Source organism: Monodon monoceros, unplaced genomic scaffold (genome assembly GCF_005190385.1).
Source record: "Monodon monoceros isolate NGI ecotype Baffin Bay Population unplaced genomic scaffold, NGI_Narwhal_1 Super_Scaffold_8, whole genome shotgun sequence".
NCBI classification, from domain to species: Eukaryota; Metazoa; Chordata; class Mammalia; order Artiodactyla; family Monodontidae; genus Monodon; species Monodon monoceros.
Genome location: NW_021703785.1, coordinates 29579318 through 29598593, shown reverse-complemented (window position 1 = coordinate 29598593; position 19276 = coordinate 29579318). Strand labels below are relative to the sequence as shown.

At 39.5% G+C, this 19276-nt stretch overlaps 1 protein-coding gene across 14 annotated transcripts in view; it reads left to right on the top strand.

Annotated features, from left to right (window-relative positions):
* The window catches only part of LMO7 (LIM domain 7), a 200725-nt gene that overhangs the window by 78118 nt on the left and 103331 nt on the right, over window positions 1-19276 (top strand). For all 14 annotated transcript variants that reach the window (XM_029209943.1, XM_029209941.1, XM_029209937.1 and 11 more), the window contains one exon: window positions 1024-1093. In XM_029209943.1, the coding sequence (XP_029065776.1) occupies window positions 1024-1093 (70 nt within the window). The remainder of the gene's footprint in view (window positions 1-1023; window positions 1094-19276) is intronic.

The window sequence follows — 19276 nt, the reverse complement described above, 5'->3', positions numbered from 1 at the left end:
TGTTGCCCACTGTGAAGGGGAGACCAGTAAATTAAGAATGTTTGATTCTTTCTCCTATATTTGCTTTCCTTTTGGAACTCTGTTACAGAATAAAGAATTGTTTTTTTGTGGAAGCATTACTGAATAGGAAAATCATTGTTTCAAATTATAGTTTTCTGGCAGTGACTAATGATTAATTAACGAGGCTAGCTTTACTAGAAAAACATTATTATAATATTAAATTTCTACATGGCTTGGCACTATTATCAGTGCACAGCAACAAAAATATAGAATTCACCATAATCTAGATTTAGAACCAAAAATTGTACTCTTAAGTTTCAGGTGTCAAAACTGGGTTCTAAAAGTGTTTTAGAATCTAGAGACTTACAGCTATCCTTGCAGATTCTGTAATAACAACATAAACTTTTGTTCAGTGTTAGATTCTGAAGTGACTGTTAGCCTATTTCGGGGAGTTCTGGTACATTTAAATTTTTACCCAGTCATTCCGCAGTGATAACAAAGCAATCATAGAGTTGAATGAGTTACCAATGGGAAATAGTTGTTATTTGGATGAGTTCCACCGCACCCTTTAAATATGGCAAAGAAAAAAATATGGTTTGAATCTACCTTTTTAAAACATGGTTCAGTTTGAGAAAAAAAATCAGTAAAAATGATTAATAGAAAAAAGTATTCTTAGGTTTAAGAGAACTATATTACAATGAAAGAGATTCTTAAACTAACTGTTGAAACAGAATCAAATATTACCTTTCTTTAACAAATGTGGAACTATTTTTAAAGGACATGTCTTTGAATGTAGAAGTGTGTCTGTATGTTCTAAGAGGCCCGTGTCACTGTTGTTGGCATTGCTGGTCTCTGTTTCTTGACTTATTTTCTTAGTTGTTTGCTTTCTGTTGGGCTCTTGGACCTGAAGAAAATATTGGGATGGATGAATGACATGTATGATTTTTGAGGATGTTAAAAAGAACACTAAACTAATACTGGCATTCTTGTAACTGCATATGTTGTTTCTTTATTTACTTTCAGTTTGATTAATAAGCTTAAACCTGGTGTCATTAAGAAGATCAATAGACTGTCCACACCAATAGCAGGTTTGGTAAGTAATAAATTATCTTCAAAATTATATTTGTTTCTGAAATGTAAAAAGATGGGCATAAACACGTTCTCTTATCTGGAATTATCATAGATATTAGGTTTGGGGTCTTTTTTTCTCAAGAAAAGTATTTCTTGTGATCTTGTCCTTATATCTTTAGTTCCTCCTTCTGTTTCCATTCTGCCTGGAGCCTTTTATTCTATTTATTTAATTTTTTGTTTGTTTTGCTTCTTGTGCCCTCAAACTGCCTATATCCCCCCTTTTGGCCCATTTCTTCCACAAATTGCATTTGTTTAGGATCACGGTCTTTCCGAAACTCAGCCCTCCGTGTATTGGTTGCTAGTTGACCACAGTTTATGGAAACTGGCCAAAGCTGATAAGTTGTTACATTTCAGGTGCTTCGTGCTTATACATTGCCCTCGCTCAGCATGCAGGTTTTGGAGTGTATTTGCAACATACTTAAGACCTGTCACCTCTTTTGGTTTCCTGTGTGATGTTGGGCAAGTCTCTGTCTTCTCCTTTGCCTCAGTAACCTTTTCTATAAGATGACTATGGATGACTCTCTAGATTCATTCTAGCTTTAAATCCGGAGTTTTGTGTATGAAAAACACCCCATACTATCATTATATAGATTCTCTGCTGTATCAAGACCCTAGAGAGATCAATAATAATGTGGGACCATATCTTTGGAAATATAATTTATAATTACAAATGATGGATAATTTTCAAAATGTTAGCATTCCTGGGGCTTCCCTGATGGGCGCAGTGGTTGAGAGTCCTCCTGCCGATGCAGGGGATACGGGTTCGTGCCCCGGTCCGGGAAGATACCACATGCCGCGGAGCGGCTGGGCCCGTGAGCCATGGCCGCTGAGCCTGTGCATCCGGAGCCTGTGCTCCACAACGGGAGAGGCCACAGCAGTGAGAGGCCCGCGTACCGCAAAAAAAAAAAAAAAAAAATTAGCATTCCCTAAGAATCAAGGCTGTCATCAGTCAGGTAAAAAATTAATTTTACAAAACACTCAAGTTTAAGACAGCTAATAACTGGAATGTAAATAAAATATGTTAATATTTTATCTTTGGAATAGTCAAGCTGCTTATAATACATTCAGGAACCTTCTGTTTGGCCATGCATGTGTTTGCAGATGTTAAAGGCATGACGGATTAAAGGTAGCAGTACTAAAATTTCTGGGTTTGCAGAAGGTGTCATCAGAATTTTGACAGGAATAAGTTGGTGGCAGAGTGTTTATTATTAGAAAATATCTGTCTAGGAGAGAAGGAAAGAAGAGTTTTTACAGTTTTTTCTTTGAAAGATCAGAAAATTACTATTTTCTTTTGAAATATAGAATGCAGTGGACCCTTGAGCAAAGCGAGAGTTAGGAGCACCAACCTCCTGCGCACTTGAAAATCTGTGTGTAACTTCTGACTCCCCCCCAAACTTAACTGCTAATAGCTTACTATTGACCAGAAGCCTTATTGATAACATAAATAGTGATTAACCCATATTTTGTATGTTATATGTATTATCAATATATACTGTATTGTTACAATAAAGTAAGTTAGATAAAAGAAAATGTTAAGAAAATCCTAAGGAAGAGAAAATACATTTACAGTACTGTACTGTATTTATTGAAACCATAAGTTTACCTTGTCTGTTTACAAGATGAATCATCTGTCTGTCAATACCAACATCAATATTGTCTCATATGATACAAAACACTATAGCTGTTATACATATTACTACCATTAGTCATAAAATTGAAAAGGTAATGTGAAAAAGAAATTCATATTTATCTAAAGGTGTAATGATTCATGCATTGATAACAAAGAAACAGCACTATGATTGCTTCATGGTTACCAAGCCTATACACTAATAAATGAACCATTATATGATTTTTGTGGCATACAGTATTACAGTCATATTTATAATACAGTACTAGAAACATTGTTACATTGAAAAACCCACTTACCCGTGATGATAGTCTGATATGCAGTTTCTCCAATCATGAGAGCGAGAGAGGCATATTGTACTGTACTGTAATTCCTTGAAAGCAAAGTTATAAAACAGTAAGAAAACTAACAAATAATTTTATATTAAATATCACTCACCTTATGCCTGTGTAAAGGTAGTATCTACATATATTTTATGCATTCACGATATATACTAACTTTTTCTTAATTTTTTCGATATTTCTAGGCTACACGATTCATCTGTGAGTTTTTTCAAATTGTCACAAATCTCCAAAAAATTTTCCAATATATTTCTTGAAAAAATATCTACGTATAAATGGACCTGTGCAGTTCAAACCTTTGTTGTTCAAGGGTCAACTGTCTATATATATAAAGTTCCAGAGCAGTTGGGCTCAAATATTAATTCCTTCCTTCTTACCAAGTTACATCTATTCTATTTCTGTCACGACTAAGCAGCTGACATGATATTTTTATTGGTCTCAAACTTGGTTGGGTAAAAAAACTTTCATATATATGCATGTATTGCAATGTACATATATGTATGAATTACTTCTAGCAATATAGGAGTCAGAGGTGTTATTTAAGGAATAAAGTTAAAGAACTTTTGTTTTTGAAGTCTTCCTAGGAAGAAACATTCAATTTAATAGAATAAATATGTTTTATATGAAAATAACTTTTACGAAGTAACTTCTGTGAAAATTAAAAGTATGAATTGTATTGAAAGTACTCTGTTTTTTCAGACGGCTTGAGTTATTCTCAGTGTTATAGGTTGAATTGTGTCCCGCCCCTCAAAAAAAAGATCCACTGCAGGCATACCTCAATTTATTGTGCTTCGCTTTAGTGCACTTTGCAGATACTGCATTTTTTATAAATTGAAGGTTTGTGGCAACCCTGCATCGAACAAGTTTTATCAGTGCCATTTTTCTAACGGCATTTTTTCACCCCATGTCTCTGGGTCATATTTGGGTAATTCTTGCAGTATTTCAAACTTTTTCATTATTATTGTATTCGTTGTGGTGATCCATGACCAGTGTTTTCTGATGTTACTTCTGTGACTCTCTGAAGGCTCAGATGATGGTTAGTATGTTTTAGCAATACAGTATTTGTTAATTAAGGTATGTGTGTTGCTTTATTAGACGTAATGCTACTGCACACTTGATAGACTACAGTTAGTATAAACATAACTTTTATATGCACTGGGAGACAAAAAAAAATTCATGTGACTTGCTTTATCGCGCTGGTCTGGAACCCAACCCACAATATCTCTGAGGTATGCCTATATACTGAAGTCCTAAACTGCAGTACCTCAGAATGTGATCTTATTTGGGAAGAGGGTTGTCCCATGGAGAATGGGAACAGAGGTCATAATGGAGTAGGGTAGACACCCTAATCTAATATGATTGGCATCCTTATAAGAAGATGGCCTTATGAAGGCAGGTACACACAGGAAGAAAGCCATGTGACAACTGAGAATTGGCGTGATGCATCCACAGGCCAAGGAGGAGCAGAGATTGCCAGCAAACCACCAGAAACTGGAAGAGGCAAGGAAGGATTCTTCTACAGGTTTCATGGGAGCATGGCTTTGTGAATACCTTGATTTTGGACTTCTTGTCTCCAGAACTGTGAGACAATAAATCTCTGTTGCTTTAAGCCACTTGGCTTGTGGTACTTTGTCATGGCAGCCCTCGGAAACTAATACAGATAGGTAAATGTTTTAGTTAATACTTGCCTTTTAAAAAACTTTTTATTTTGAAATATAGATTCAGAGGAAGTTGCAAAAAAAGCAGTACACGGAGTTCCTCTGTGCATTTCACCCCAGTATCCCGCATTGTAACATCTCGTATAACTCTGGTACAATATTGAAACCAGGAATTCACACTGGTACATTCAAAGACTTTAATCAGATCCACCAGTTTTACATGTAGTTAATGGTAACAAAGAGCAAAGATGCTTTCAAGCTAAGTGAGATGAAGAGTGTTTTATTGTAAGGATTTTCCAGAGGACTCTCGTTAATCTAGTGCTCAGGCATAAACGTGGCAGCTGCGTTCAGCATGATTACTTTTTTCTGTCCCATTTCTAACAGGAAATGGCATCCCTTAGTTGCGTTTCCCAAGAGAGGAATCTGAATGGATCAGATTACTTTTTCTTTTTTTTTTTGTTAAATTGGAGTATAGTTGATTTGCAGTGTTGTGCAATGTTGTGTTAGTTTCAGCTGTACAGCAAAGTGAATCAGTTATACGTACACATATATCCACTCCCTTTCAGATTCTTTTCCCATATAGGTTGTTACAGAATATTGAGTAGATTTCCCTGTGCTATACAGTAGGTCCTTATTAGTTATCTATTTTATATGTAGCAGGGAATATATGATAATCCCAATCTCCTAATTTATCCCTTCCCCCCAGGTTTCCCCTTTGCTAACCATAAGTTTGATTTCGAGATCTGTGAGTCTGAGATTACCTTTTTCTTTCCAGGCTACAGATCTCGTGGGTCAGTGGCCAGCTAGTAGGTGAGTTCCTTAAGGGAGAGAGTGGTCTTGGCTGACTGGGCTGTGGTCAGGAGTATTCATTTCCTTTAGTTTGTTCAGTTCTGGTGTGTGAGTTGAAGTGGTTTCATGAATGAAGTTTGTGTGGGGTAGATACCAAGTTAGGTCAAATACAGCAATAATTACACAATTTCTGTGTAAGGGTTTGTTAAGCTATGTGAGTGTAATGCTCCAAGCCCCCTCTTCCATTCCTCCCTTTTTTACTCTCTTCTTCAGTTATGACTTTTATCTGTTTCATGTCCACTCCCATGTGTATTTAGCTTTGAAGCCAAGGCTGTGGACTTACCCATGGCAGATGGACCTGTGTGAAACACTTGGAATATCCCCTGAGCAATGACAACACAGAGGGAGATGTTAAGATGATTCAGAAGTATATTGAATGCTTTGCTTAAAACATTCATATGATTATATGGTTATTTTTTTCTTTAGGAAGGCAGTAATCATGTTCTCATAGATCTTTTAGAGATACAGCTTTCCTTGCTTGATTGAGTTTTGTAAAGAAATACATTTCCCCCTATCCTTTAAATTCTTTTTGTTCTTTATAAAGCCATGCTTAAAAATTCTAACGCAAGAGTTTGAGTCTTCCAAAAATTAGCTGGTGTTAAATGTGGGTATGTTCAAATCATTGAAACTCAAAACCAAAACTTTGAGAATTAAAAAACTCAACCTCAAAACAAACCCCTGAGAAACAGGCAAGATATTCTGATGGTGAAAAGAGCTGTTGAACCAGAATATTATTTACCATCTGCATTAATGTGCATGAGATACAATATGTGTAGAAAACATCAAGGAAGTTATTAACCGTAAGACTTATAGTCATCTTGGACCCCTAATGGTTTATTTGTATTTTCTAAAGCAAGGTTTCTCAACCTTGGCCCTATTGACATTTTGGACTGGATAATTCTTTGTTGCGGGAGTCTGTCCTGTGCATTGTAGAACGTTGAGCAGCATCCCTGGCCTCTACTCAATAGATGCAAGTAGCACTGTGCCCTCCATCCCCCCCTTGTGACAACTAAAAATGTCTCCTGACATTGGCAATAACCCCTATGGCATAAAATCATCCCTGGTTGAGAACCACTGAGCTAAAGAATCAAGAAAGTAAACCCTACCCTTCTATATGGGCTAGTTTGCTGACTGACTACAGATTTGATTGTTCTCACGCTTGGCATTTCAATTGCTATTTCCCTTTGAAAAGCAATGGTATCCTAGAAAATTTAGTTTGAATCATTTGTTTGTTTGAATGTCTGTGTCTGTCAGTGGGCTTAGTAGAAAAATCCTTGGTATATCCAGACTTGCATGAAAAATATGGGCTCAATTTGAACATCTTTGCTCTAAAGTGTTATTCTTTCAGATTCCTTTAAGAGTGGAATGTGTAAGGTTGACTACAGAGGCTGGGAAAGTTGTCTCCTCATTCAGGAATGCTGTAGAATGTAGGAAATGGGCAAAGATGCCAGCTAGCTTAAGCTGTTAGATGTGTCATTTTCTCCTGCCTTCATAATGGTTATTTTAAGAAATAAAGCAAGTCTATGGGTCTGCCATTTTTCAGAAGGTTATTAGTGGTCAGTGTTCTTGTACCTGTGTAAAATTGCTTCTGATTCATTCATCTTCACTCACCTATACACTTGGGTGTCAGCAAAGTAGTGCAACCTAGTCTATGCCAAGGTCACTGTTGAAACATCTAGTTGTTCCCTTCTTCTGTAGTAGAAAATTCACCTGAGGAATCAGCTATAAAATTTAAATATTCTGATACAGGTTTTATCCTGCACTTTTCTGAAAACTACTCTTAAGCAATGACTATATTTATGCCATTAAAATTTTTTTTTTAGTAAAATAAGCCCAGGGGTTGGGAGAGGGGAGGTTTGTGAAACGCTGAGTTTGTGAGTTCTTTCTACAAGTAAAATCAAAAAGTGAGACCTCAAGACAGACTGTTTTCAGGAGAAAAAAACTTTCTTCTGTTTCCTTTCTCTTCCAAGTTGAAATAATGTAAGAAGTACAAATATAATTACTAGTTTCATTCAAGGGTGGTACTTTTCTGGGTAGGAGGCAGGAATGAATTTTGTATGGTTGAAGAGAAAGTACTCAAGAAATATTAGAATGTGGCTTGGATGAGCAGCCAGTATGAATATATGCCTTGCTTGAAAGAGTGGTGATTGGGAGTTGCTCTGTACTAGGTCAAACCCAATGTGTGCCTCAGAGGGAATATCTCTCTAGTTGGTAATAAGCAAGATGCATTTGTGAAAATATTTGGATGTTAATATACGCAAAACACTGATAACAAGCTGTGGCATGAGAAGAGAGGGGAAAACGGTGTACAGCTAGTTTAAAATAACCATTTAGTGGTAAGATCAGTAGTGTCTACTTTCTGGTCTTTTTTTTTTTTTTTTTTTTTTTTTTTGCGGTACGCGGGCCTCTCACTGTTGTGGCCTCTCCCATTGCGGAGCGCAGGCTCAGCGGCCATGGCTCACGGGCCCAGCCGCTCCGCGGCATGTGGGATCTTCCCAGACCGGGGCACGAACCCGTGTCCCCTGCATCAGCAGGTGGACTCTCAACCACTGCGCCACCAGGGAAGCCCTGTTTTCTGGTCTTGAATTTTATTGCTGACTTCGTAGATTTGTTGAAGGAGATCTTCCACCTAGTAAATTTGGGAGAGGCTTCCACCAAGCAAATTCTTTTTGATTCACTCATCCTTGCCAATTCGATTATTCAGCAAATAAGAGCAGGATTTTCGTACTGAGCTGATTCTGACTGCCCTGTCCCCCATCTTTAGATGAATGGGGGTCAACATGGAGGTCCCCTCCCATAACCCTACTCTTGCCTCAACTCTTAGTTTTCATGTTCTTGATTTCCTCACGGTTGATAAATAACAAAGGCGAAATGTTTCTATAAATTACCATTTCTCACCTCTTACTGTATTGGAATAATTTCATATATGTTGGGTCAGACCTTGGAGTTTTGAGTTAAAAGATTTTTTTCTTTTCTTTCATTTCCTAATGAGACAGTGAAGGTTAAACTATATCAATCCACTTGATTAAAACTGCTCCGTCTTGGTCTCATGATTAAAACTCTATTAAAGAAATGTTTTTATTGCAAAGGGAAGGTGAACCACTGTTACAAGCTGTGTAACACTAACATTTAAACTATCGTTATTTTACTAGCATGCCAATCTCATTATTTTCTTTGAAAACAAAACACCAATAACACAAATACGGAGTACTTTTTCTTACTTCTTAATAAAGACATAGAAGAGTACTGTAATGTTACCATTTTAGTGTACTATTGCACTGGTGTAAGAAATCATAGCATAAAAGTTAGCCAGTACTAAAAAAAAAGATCACTTTGTGCATTTGAAATGACATTTTCCATGGTTGTATTTTAATGTAAATAACTGTTTTCTAATGTATCTTTTATTGGAATTTCTGTGGATCACCATCTGTACTTTGAAATGGTTTGGGGTTATCCAGTAATCAAGTCTAAGGAAACAGACTGATGTGCATTGGATGTCTTCAAGGTAACAAATATTAGATATTAAATATCCAAATGCCTTAATACCTCCATGTAAATGGCATATAAATAAGTCAATGATGACTGAGTTATTTATATAAAGTATTTTTAGGAGATCTCATCAAGTTTTCTTGTCACCCTATTTTTCTCCTACTCTCAACTGAAATTAAGTATCACCAAGAGTAGAAACTTAGAAACTTAGTGTCAACGTTGAGATTGGTTACAATGCCCTTATAATGATGCAGCACTGTAAATCAGGAAACTCCGGTTTTATTTCTAGCCATAATCTCTTAGTCATGGCATTGGCTCAAGTTTAGGAACACTTCCCTATGGTTTCAAAACTTACTCGTTTTTAAATCTAAGATGAACATTTATGTGCCAACTTTCAGCCTTGAGGGCAACTTTTTTCAAAACATTAATGAGTGCTTCCCTGGTGGCGCAGTGGTTGAGAGTCTGCCTGCGGATGCAGGGGACACGGGTTCGTGCCCCGGTCCGGGAAGATCCCACATGCCGCGGAGCTGCTGGGCCCGTGAGCCATGGCTGCTGAGCCTGCGCGTCCGGAGCCTGTGCTCTGCAATGGGAGAGGCCACAACAGTGAGAGGCCTGCGTACCGCAAAAAAAACACAACAAAAAAAACAAACAAAAAAAACCAAAAAAATAAAAACAACAACAAAAAATTAATGAATTAGAATTCCTAAAGCAACACTATGATTAACTTTTAGAGTTAAAAAAAAATTGATTCAGGGGTTTCCCTGGTGGCGCAGTGGTTGAGAGTCCGCCTGCCAATGCAGGGGGCGTGGATTCGTGCCCCAGTCCGGGAGGATCCCGCGTGCCGCGGAGCGGCTGGGCCCTTGGGCCATGGCCACTGGGCCTGCGCGTCCAGAGCCTGTGCTCCGCGGCGGGAGAGGCCACAACAGTGAGAGGCCCGCGTACCGCAAAAAAAAAAAAAAAAAAATTGATTCAGAGTAAGATTATGTCATACATGACAGTTTTATTCAGATACAAAGACACTTTGAACAGTCTCTCTTTAGGCATCTTTTTAATGTAGAAATTGGAAATGGAAGAGCAGATGACGTTAATATGAAATAGAACCCAGGTGTAAGACTGGTGTCAGGGCATTGGTTACTTGATGGGGTTTAGGCCCATGACTATCCCTCCTCTCCTAAAAATACTGAACACCTACTCTGTGCCAGGTACTGTTCTAAGAACTTGGGACACAACCACAAGTAAGGCAGAGAACGTTGCTCCCTAATGGAACATAGGCAGTAAGTCGATAATAACCTGTCAGGTGCCAATGATTACCATGAAGAATCTATAATACCTTGCCAATTACCTTAATTATACTGAAAAAATAAAGTGAATGGGTAGAGAATGATTGAGTGCATGCATGAAAAGTATTACGGAGAAGGGGCTCAGGAGCATCTTATTTCAGGGGCTGGCGTTTGATCAGGGGCCTGAATGAAGGGAGGGAGTGGGAAGATATGAGGATGGGTGGGAGTTTTCCATAGAGAAGGAAAAGAGGGGCGGGGTCAAGGCAGGATCAAACTGGACCATTAAGGAGGACTCTGTGTCTGGAACTGAGTGAGGCAAAGAGGTAGGCCAGCAAGGTTGTATAGGGCTTTGTGGGCTTTGGTGAGTAGACCGCATTTTACCCTAAGCCACTGGGGATGAGAAGCCATTGAGGACTTTTGAGAGTAATTTAATTTGTTGTTAGAAATTATTGGTTGTCTGTGATAAAGGATGCACGTATTTGTGAATACACTGAAACCCATTGAATTGTGCCCTTTGGATGAATTGTATGGTATGTGAATTAATGTCTCAATAAAACTTAAAAATAAAGATCATAGATTGGTGTTTGAAGAGTAGACTGAAGGAAATTGAGAAGCAGAAAAGTCAGTTAAGGAACAGCTTCAGTAATTGTGATGATTCATTTTATGTGTCAACCTGACTGTGCTATGGGGAGTCCAGATATTTGGTCAGACATTATTATATTATCCTAGGTGTGTCTGTGAGGGTGTTTTGGATGAGATTAACATTTGAATTGGTAGACTGAGTAAAGCAGATTGCCCTTTCAATTGAGAGTGGGCCTCATCTAATCAGTTGAAGGCCTGCCTAGAACAAAAAGTTCAACCCTCCTGTGAGTAAGAGGAAGCTACTCCTGCCTCAGTGCATGAGCTAGGACATTGGTCTTTTCCTGTCTTCAGACAGACCAGAACTGAAACATTGGCTCTTCTTGAGTTTCAAGGCTGCTAGCTTTTGAACTTGTAGTTATACCATCCCACTGACTCTCCTGGTTCTCAGGCTCTGCCCACGAACTGGAACTATGCCATCAGCTCTCCTGGGTGTCCAGCTTATAACTGGGCAGATTGTGGGACTTAGCCTCCATAACTGTGGACTTAGCCTCCATGATCGTATGAGTCAATTCCTTATCATAAATCTCTTTTATATATTATCCTGTTGGTTCTGTTTTTGACTAAGACAGTAGTTCAGGCAAGAGAATGTGGTGGCAATATTGGGAATGGTGAGAAGCGGTCAGAGTTTCCAAATGTTTTGATGGAAAAAGTGTGTAGGATTTACTTATGGGTTGATAGAGAAGCCAGGGTTTTTGTATTAGTAGTTTATTGACATAATACATAGGGAGCAGAGGGCTGGTGGAGGGGAGGGGAGAATCAAGAGACCCTGTGGAGGATGAGGCGATTTGCATAAGGTGGCAGATTCGCAAATGTCCAAAAAAGTGGTCAATGTTGATTTTAGATGTTATTCCCTAACAACATCATGGAAAAGATGATTAAAGGGATGGTTTGTGATTATTTAACAAGAAGGAAAATAATCACTAGAAGCCAGCCTTGTCTACCACAAACAAATGCTCTAAAGCAACAGATCACTGGGCTGGTCCCATGGAGAGTCCAGGAGACCTACTAGAGGTCATGAAATGGCCCACAGTGGATTTTGCTTGACTCACACAGGTTTTGCTTGTCTTCAAAATTTAAATCAACATTTGCATACCCTCATATTTTAGATAAAATCTTCATCTCTAGCTTTGCAATGAATCTGGTAACAGCAGGCCTGTATTCCCCCAAGGCAACCATTATATGGGGTGTCCCATAGACAGGATGGGAGCCTCTGGTTTCTTTGTTCTCTTTTGCCATCTCTTTGACGTTATGCCCGTTTTTTTCATTTGTATTTGATTTATTCATATGACCATCCTTGGCCTTTTAGGCGTCTGTCTTAATTCCTGTAATGTATCTGTTGTTGTAGCCTTGGTATTGTTGAGATGGAAAAGCGGACCAGAATGATGTCTGTAGGCGAAATCTTAAATAATTGAGAAAAAATGCTCAGTTTTAAGGACCTGAATGTAAATCCATGTAAACTTGGAGAGAGGTTTCTGGCAGTTTGCCTTAGGGCTTGTACTTGCCCTATTTTTATTAAAAAAAAAAAAAAGGTGGGATGAAAACATGGGAAATTTACTTAGTCTAGTTTATAGATGTTGGAGCAATAACGCATAGCTCATGTACTGGATATCAAAAACTGAAACTAAAAACGATCCGAATGGGCCTCAGTCTCCAAAAGGATATTCATCAGGAATATATTTCTACTGTATTCTACTGAAAAAAATCAATCACATGAATTCTGTGATTTTATATTAGCTACAAATGGAATCATGCATTTTATGCCTTTTTCTGTGATACCTCACTAATAGCATCACATGACATTCAATTCAGATTCTTTATATCCACCTTATTTTTATTCTAAATTTGACTAGCTTCCTGGTCTGTTAAAACTAACAGGTCTTCTTCCTATGAACTGTGATGTCAATTCATAGGAGGTGACTACGCCACTGTATGTGAGCTCAGATGACAGTATAATATAGATGCCGCAATACAGAGTACCTGTGGTCTGCAACAAGAGAAGTTGGGTAAATTCTCTCCATTTACTGATCACTTACTATATGCTAGAAACTGTGCCAATCACATATCTATTTCCTCACTTCATCCTCACAATCACCCCATTATCCTCATTTTACAAGATGACCATTATTAATTACCTTTACAGTGATGGTTTTTTGTGATAATTAACCACACTTGGAGTCCTGTCTTGAGTTACAGATGCTTCACTCTGAGAAGGCAATAGCACACAGGAACCTGGTTTTTTTTTTTTGTTTTTTTTTTTTTGCAGTACGCAGGCCTCTCACTGTTGCGGCCTCTCCCGTTGCGGAGCACAGGCTCCGGATGCGCAGGCTCAGCGGCCATGGCTCACGGGCCCAGCTGCTCCGCGGCATGTGGGATCTTCCCGGACCGGGGCACGAAGCCGTGTCCCCTGCATCGGCAGGCGAACCCTCAACCACTGCGCCACCAGGGAAGTCCCAGGAACCTGTTTTTAAGGAGGCTTGGTAGCTGTAGGCAGAACATCTCCCAAAGATGTTCACACTCTAGCCCATTGAACCTGTGGATATGTTGCAAGGCAAGGGGGGCTTAGGTTGCAGGTGGAATTCGGGTTGGAGGAGAGGAGCCTGGATTAGCCAGGGGGGCCCAATATAATCACAAGGGTCCTGATAAGTGGAAGAGGGAGCGAGAACCAGATAGATGGTAGTGGAACACAGACTCAGCCCGATGCTGCTGGTTTTGAAGATGGAGCGAAAGAAGCCTCAGGAAGGAAAAGAAAATTGATTTTCTTCCAGAGCCTCCAGAAGGAATGCAGTCCTGCCGACACCTTGATTTTAGCCCAGCGAGACTGATTTTGAACTTCTAACCTCCAGAACTGTAAAATCATAAACTTATCTTGTGTTAAGCCACTAAACTGTAATTTGTTACAGCAGCAATGGGAAATTAATACAGTGGTTAAGAGCACGCACTTGAGTTGAACTGTTTGGTTTGAATCCTAGCTTCACTACTTACTGGGTGACCTTAGGCAAGTCCCATACCTCTTAGGCCTCAGTTTCACCGTGTGTAAAATGGGAACAGTTAGACTTTGTAAGCTTCTTTTCATGGGAAGTTGAGATTATTGGGAAAATTAGCTATTCTATGGAGAGCCAGTTGGGATAATAAGAGAATGGAAAAATGTCACATGAGGGACCAGAGATGTTGAGGAAACCAGGAGAAACTGTGAGGTGGGGGGAACACATGGAGTGTACGAAGTAGGAAAGCTCAGGGGCTTTCCTGTGGGAGAAAGATGAGATTCATTTTGCATTAAGTAGGCAGGGTTAGGATCGATGTTTTATAATTACAGTGAGAAGTCTTTGGACTTTTTTGACACAGAAATGACTAAAAGTGAGTCAGCCTCATAAAGCAAGGAGTCCCTGGGGTTGGAAAGACTTAGAAAAGGGCTGATGATCCAGACATATCACCTGTAAAAGAGTCTCTGAAGGGGGTGGGGCGGGGGCACTGAAGGAACACGAATTCCCAACCATCTCCAAAGTTTTACTGTGTAGTTTTCCTTCATTAAACATGCTTTATTGATTCATAAAACATGCATTTTAGCATCATTATGACACGTTGATCTAAGCAATTACTTGTTTCACTTTAGAACATACAACACGGATAATTTGAGGACAGAACTTTGTTTTCTTTTCTTCCCATTTTGTCCCATCCCCCCACCTCTGGCAACCAACCAATCTGTTCTCTGACAGAACTTCTTAAGAATCTATGTTGGCACCTTTTTTTTCTTTTTTTAACAGAGTAGGTAAGTTTTAGAATTACTTCCTTTTTGATGTAAAGTTTAATAGAAATAATATGTAAGACCATACCTTACTTCATGCTGCAGTTTGACAAAGGCTGTTATGGCTCCTGTGTAGTTAATTGTAACCCGAGTTGATTAAGCATTTCAATAACTAGCCTTTTTTGTTGTTGTTGTTTTTAACATCTTTATTGGAGTATAATTGCTTTACAATGTTGTGTTAGTTTCTGCTGTATCACTAAGTGAATCAGCTCTACGTATACATATATCCCCATATGTCCTCCCTCTTGCGTCTCCCTCCCACCCTCCCTATCCCACCCCTCCAGGCGGTCACAAAGCACCGAGCTGATCTCCCTGTGCTATGCAGCTGCTTCCCACTAGCTATCAGTTTTACATTTGGTAGTGTATATATGTCCATGCCACTCTCTCACTTCGTCCCAGAGTGAGGTGGATGGACCTAGAGTCTGTCATACAGAGTGAAGTAAGTCAGAAAGAGAAAAAAAAAAAAAAAAGTTCTGAAGAACCTAGGGGCAGGACAGGAAGAAGGACGCAGGTGTAGAGAATAACTAGCCTTTTACGGGAGCGCTCAGCCCTCCATCCCTCTGACCTGCTGCTGCCCTAACCTGCCAGCTCTCAGTCTCTCTCTCTTGGTCTGGTTTTGCTCTTGTCCCGCCAGACAGTGCTGGGGCAAAATCAAACCACCAAGCTGCTGGCAAAGTTATCATGTATAAGCCCCGGGCCCTCTGTGTCACCTGGCGATTCCTTTTAAGCATTTCTGGTTGGGTCCTGTTTTCAAATGTGACAAAGCTTTACTGCTCTCTTTGTCCTCAATTCCTTTCTTACCGGCAAGTGATGGAGCCTTTTTCTTTGTAGAGAAATAAGGACCCAAGGACAACTTAAAGACTAGCTGCTTATTTTCTTCACAAATAAGGATGGAAGTCGAATCTCTTGTGTGTTTACCTACATATTAGAATCACAGATTGTAGGTTTGCTACTTCACAGCTTACATTTATTAACTAAGCCATAAAATAGAGGATGAATTTTCCAAAACAATTAAAAAGAGCTAGGGCTATCTGATCAAAATTGTGACTAAACTGCTTTCTTAATGGAAATGGTATACTTAGAAGGCAAATTTGGATATATTGTCATTGTTGCTTGAGAGTTGCTTTAAAATAATTTTGAATGACCACAATTAGTGTATCATAAGAATGGAATTCAGTTCACTTTTGGTCATGGTCTAATGTGAGCTCTACAATACCTAGGTGTTTCGTGTTTACGCTAACGAGAAACACTGCTTTAGTTCGTATTTGGAAAGAGCGTCCTTGTTTTGTTATTTGTCAGAGAACTTGTCTACAAAGACTCTAATCACCTGCAGGAGCATCCTAGGATGCGCACTGCGATTCAGTAGGTCTGGGGTGGAGCTGCAGCTTCTGCATTTCTGACAGTTCCCAGGTGATGCCAGTGCTGATGGTGTGTGGACCACACGTTGAGTAGCAAAAGGCTAGGTCAGCTGTTCTCCAGTTTGATCCCCATCAGCATCGCCTGAGCGGCAGTACTGCGTGCCCCTTTGGTCATTCTGATGTGGCTGACAGGAGACTGTCACTCTAAAGCATGGACTTAGTTTCTCCGCCTCCAGCAGTGCTTACACCCTCTTGCTTGCTGGCACGTACCTGCTAACTTTCTGGCACTGTCAATTCCCGAGGCAGAGGAAATAGGGGCCATGTCATTAATAGAAAAGGAGTTGAGGTCACCAAGCCTCTTGGCCTTAGGATAAATTTACCGGCACCATCCTGTCCTCATGTTCAGAGGAATTGGATAACAGGCTCTTTTGAAAATGGAAGAATCTTGCTTAAAGTAGGCATAGAGCTGTACTGGGAAAAAAGGTCAGACTGAGCATGGGAAGATCGCTTGGTTCATTGATGGGAAACACTGCCAAGTGACGCCATTCTGGTTTAAGATGTTGCCGGTATGGCCCTCAGGTAACAGGCCTGAGCACAGCTTCACTGTTCTTTAGAATTAGTTAGGATTTTCATCTTGTTCAGGAATTCTGTAATAAATCTCTTTATTAGTCTTGTCTTTATTTAAAGAACCCATTTTTGTGTATGACAGCTCTTGACCCTGTACACTCAGGAAATTTCTGCAGAGGTGGGTCTAACTGGTTTGATCTTATGAGCAGACAGTTCCCCATCTGTTGTGGCATTAAGGTTTCATGATTCAAAGTATTCCCTCTACATGTTGGAAGTCATCACACTTGAAATTTTATCATTAATGATACTTAAAGGGGCTTCCCTGGTGGCGCAGTGGTTGAGAGTCCACCTGCCGATGCAAGGGACACGGGTTCGTGCCCCGGTCCGGGAGGATCCCGCGTGCCGCGGAGCGGCTGGGCCCGTGAGCCATGGCCGCTGAGCCTGTGCGTCCGGAGCCTGTGCTCCGCAACGGGAGAGGCCACAACAGTGAGAGGCCCACATACCGCAAAAAAAAAAAAAGATACTTAAATAAGAAAAGGTCCTCTAAGTAAGAATGAAAGTGGCATTGGGCAGGTGAGAGCCTAGGGAGGTGGAGTATACACTTTAATGAGGATTTAGACTTTGTGTAACAAAATGATTCAGCATGTAAGAGAAAATAGTTTGTTGACAGTAATGCAATAACACATCATTGTATACATACGTGTCAATCCCGATATCCCAATTCATCACACCACCACCACCACCCCCTGCTGCTTTCCCCCCTTGGTGTCCATATGTTTGTTTCTTTACATCTGTGTCTCAATTTCTGCCCTGCAAACCAGTTCATCTGTACCATTTTTCTAGGTTCCACATATATGCGTTAATATATGATATTTGTTTTTCTTTTTCTGACTTACTTCACTCTGTATGACAGTCTCTAGATCCATCCACGTCTCAACAAATGACCCAATTTCGTTCCTTTGTATGACTAATATTCCACTGTATATATGTACCACACCTTCTTTATCCATTCGTCTGTCAGTGGGCATTTAGGTTGCTCCCATGACCTGGCTATTGTAAATAGTGCTGCAATGAACATTGGGGTGCATGTGCCTTTTTGAATTATGCTTTTCTCTGGGTATATGCCCAGTAGTGGGATTGCTGGGTCATATGGTAATTCTATTTTTAGTTTTCTAAGGAACCTCTATACTGTTCTCCATAGTGGCTGTATCAATTTACATTCCCACCAACAGTGCAAGAGGGTTCCCTTTTCTCCACACCCTCTCCAGCATTTGTTATTTGTAGATTTTCTGATGATGCCCATTCTAATTGGTGAGAGGTGATACCTCATTGTAGTTTTGATTTGCATTTCTCTAATAATTAGCGATGTTGAGCAGCTTTTCACGTGCTTCTTGGCCATCTGTATGTCTTCTTTGGAGAAATGTCTATTTAGGTCTTCTGCCCATTTTTGGATTGGGTTGTTTGTTGTTTTAATATTGAGCTGCATGAGCTGTTTATATATTTTGGAGAGTAATCCTTTGTCCGTTGATTCGTTAGCAAATATTTTCTCCCATTCTGAGGGTTGTCTTTTCGTCTTGTTTATGGTTTCCTTTGCTGTGCAAAAGCTTTGAGGTTTCATTAGGTCCCATTTGTTTATTTTTGTTTTTATTTCCATTACTCTAGGAGGTGGATCAAAAAAGATCTTGCTGTGATTTATGTCAAAGAGTGTTCTTCCTATGTTTGGCTCTAAGAGTTTTATAGTGTCCGGTCGGTCGCTAATCCATTTTGAATTTATTTTTGTGTATGGTGTTAGGGAGTGTTCTAATTTCATTCTTTTACATGTAGCTGTCCAGTTTTCCCAGCACCACTTATTGAAGAGACTGTCTTTTCTCCATTGTATATCCTTGCCTCCTTTGTCACAGATTAGCTGACCATAGGTGCATGGGTTTATCTCTTGGCTTTCTGTCCTGTTCCATTGATCCATATTTCTGTTTTAGTGCCAGTACCATATTGTCTTGATTACTGTAGCTTTGTAATATAGCCTGAAGTCAGCGAGTCTGATTGCTCCGGCTCCACTTTTTTCCCTCAAGACTTCTTTGGCTATTTGGGGTCTTTCGTGTCGCCATACAAATTCTAAGATTTTTTTGTTCTAGTTCTGTAAAAAATGCCATTGGTAATTTGATAGGGATTGCATTGAATCTGTAGATTGCTTTGGGTAGTATAGTCATTTTCACAATATTGATTCTTCCAATCCAAGAACATGGTTTATCTCTCCATCTGTTGGTACCATCTTTAATTTCTTTCATCAGTGTCTTATAGTTTTCTGCATACAGGTCTTTTGTCTCCCTAGGTAAATTTATTCCTAGGTATTTTATTCTTTTTGTTGCAATGGTAAATGGGAGTGTTTCCTTAATTTTTCTTTCAGATTTTTCATCATTAGTATATAAGAATGCTAGAGATTTCTGTGCATTAATTTTGTATCCTGCAACTTTACCAAATTCATTGTTTAGCTCTAGTAGTTTTCAGGTGGCATCTTTAGGATTCTCTATGTAT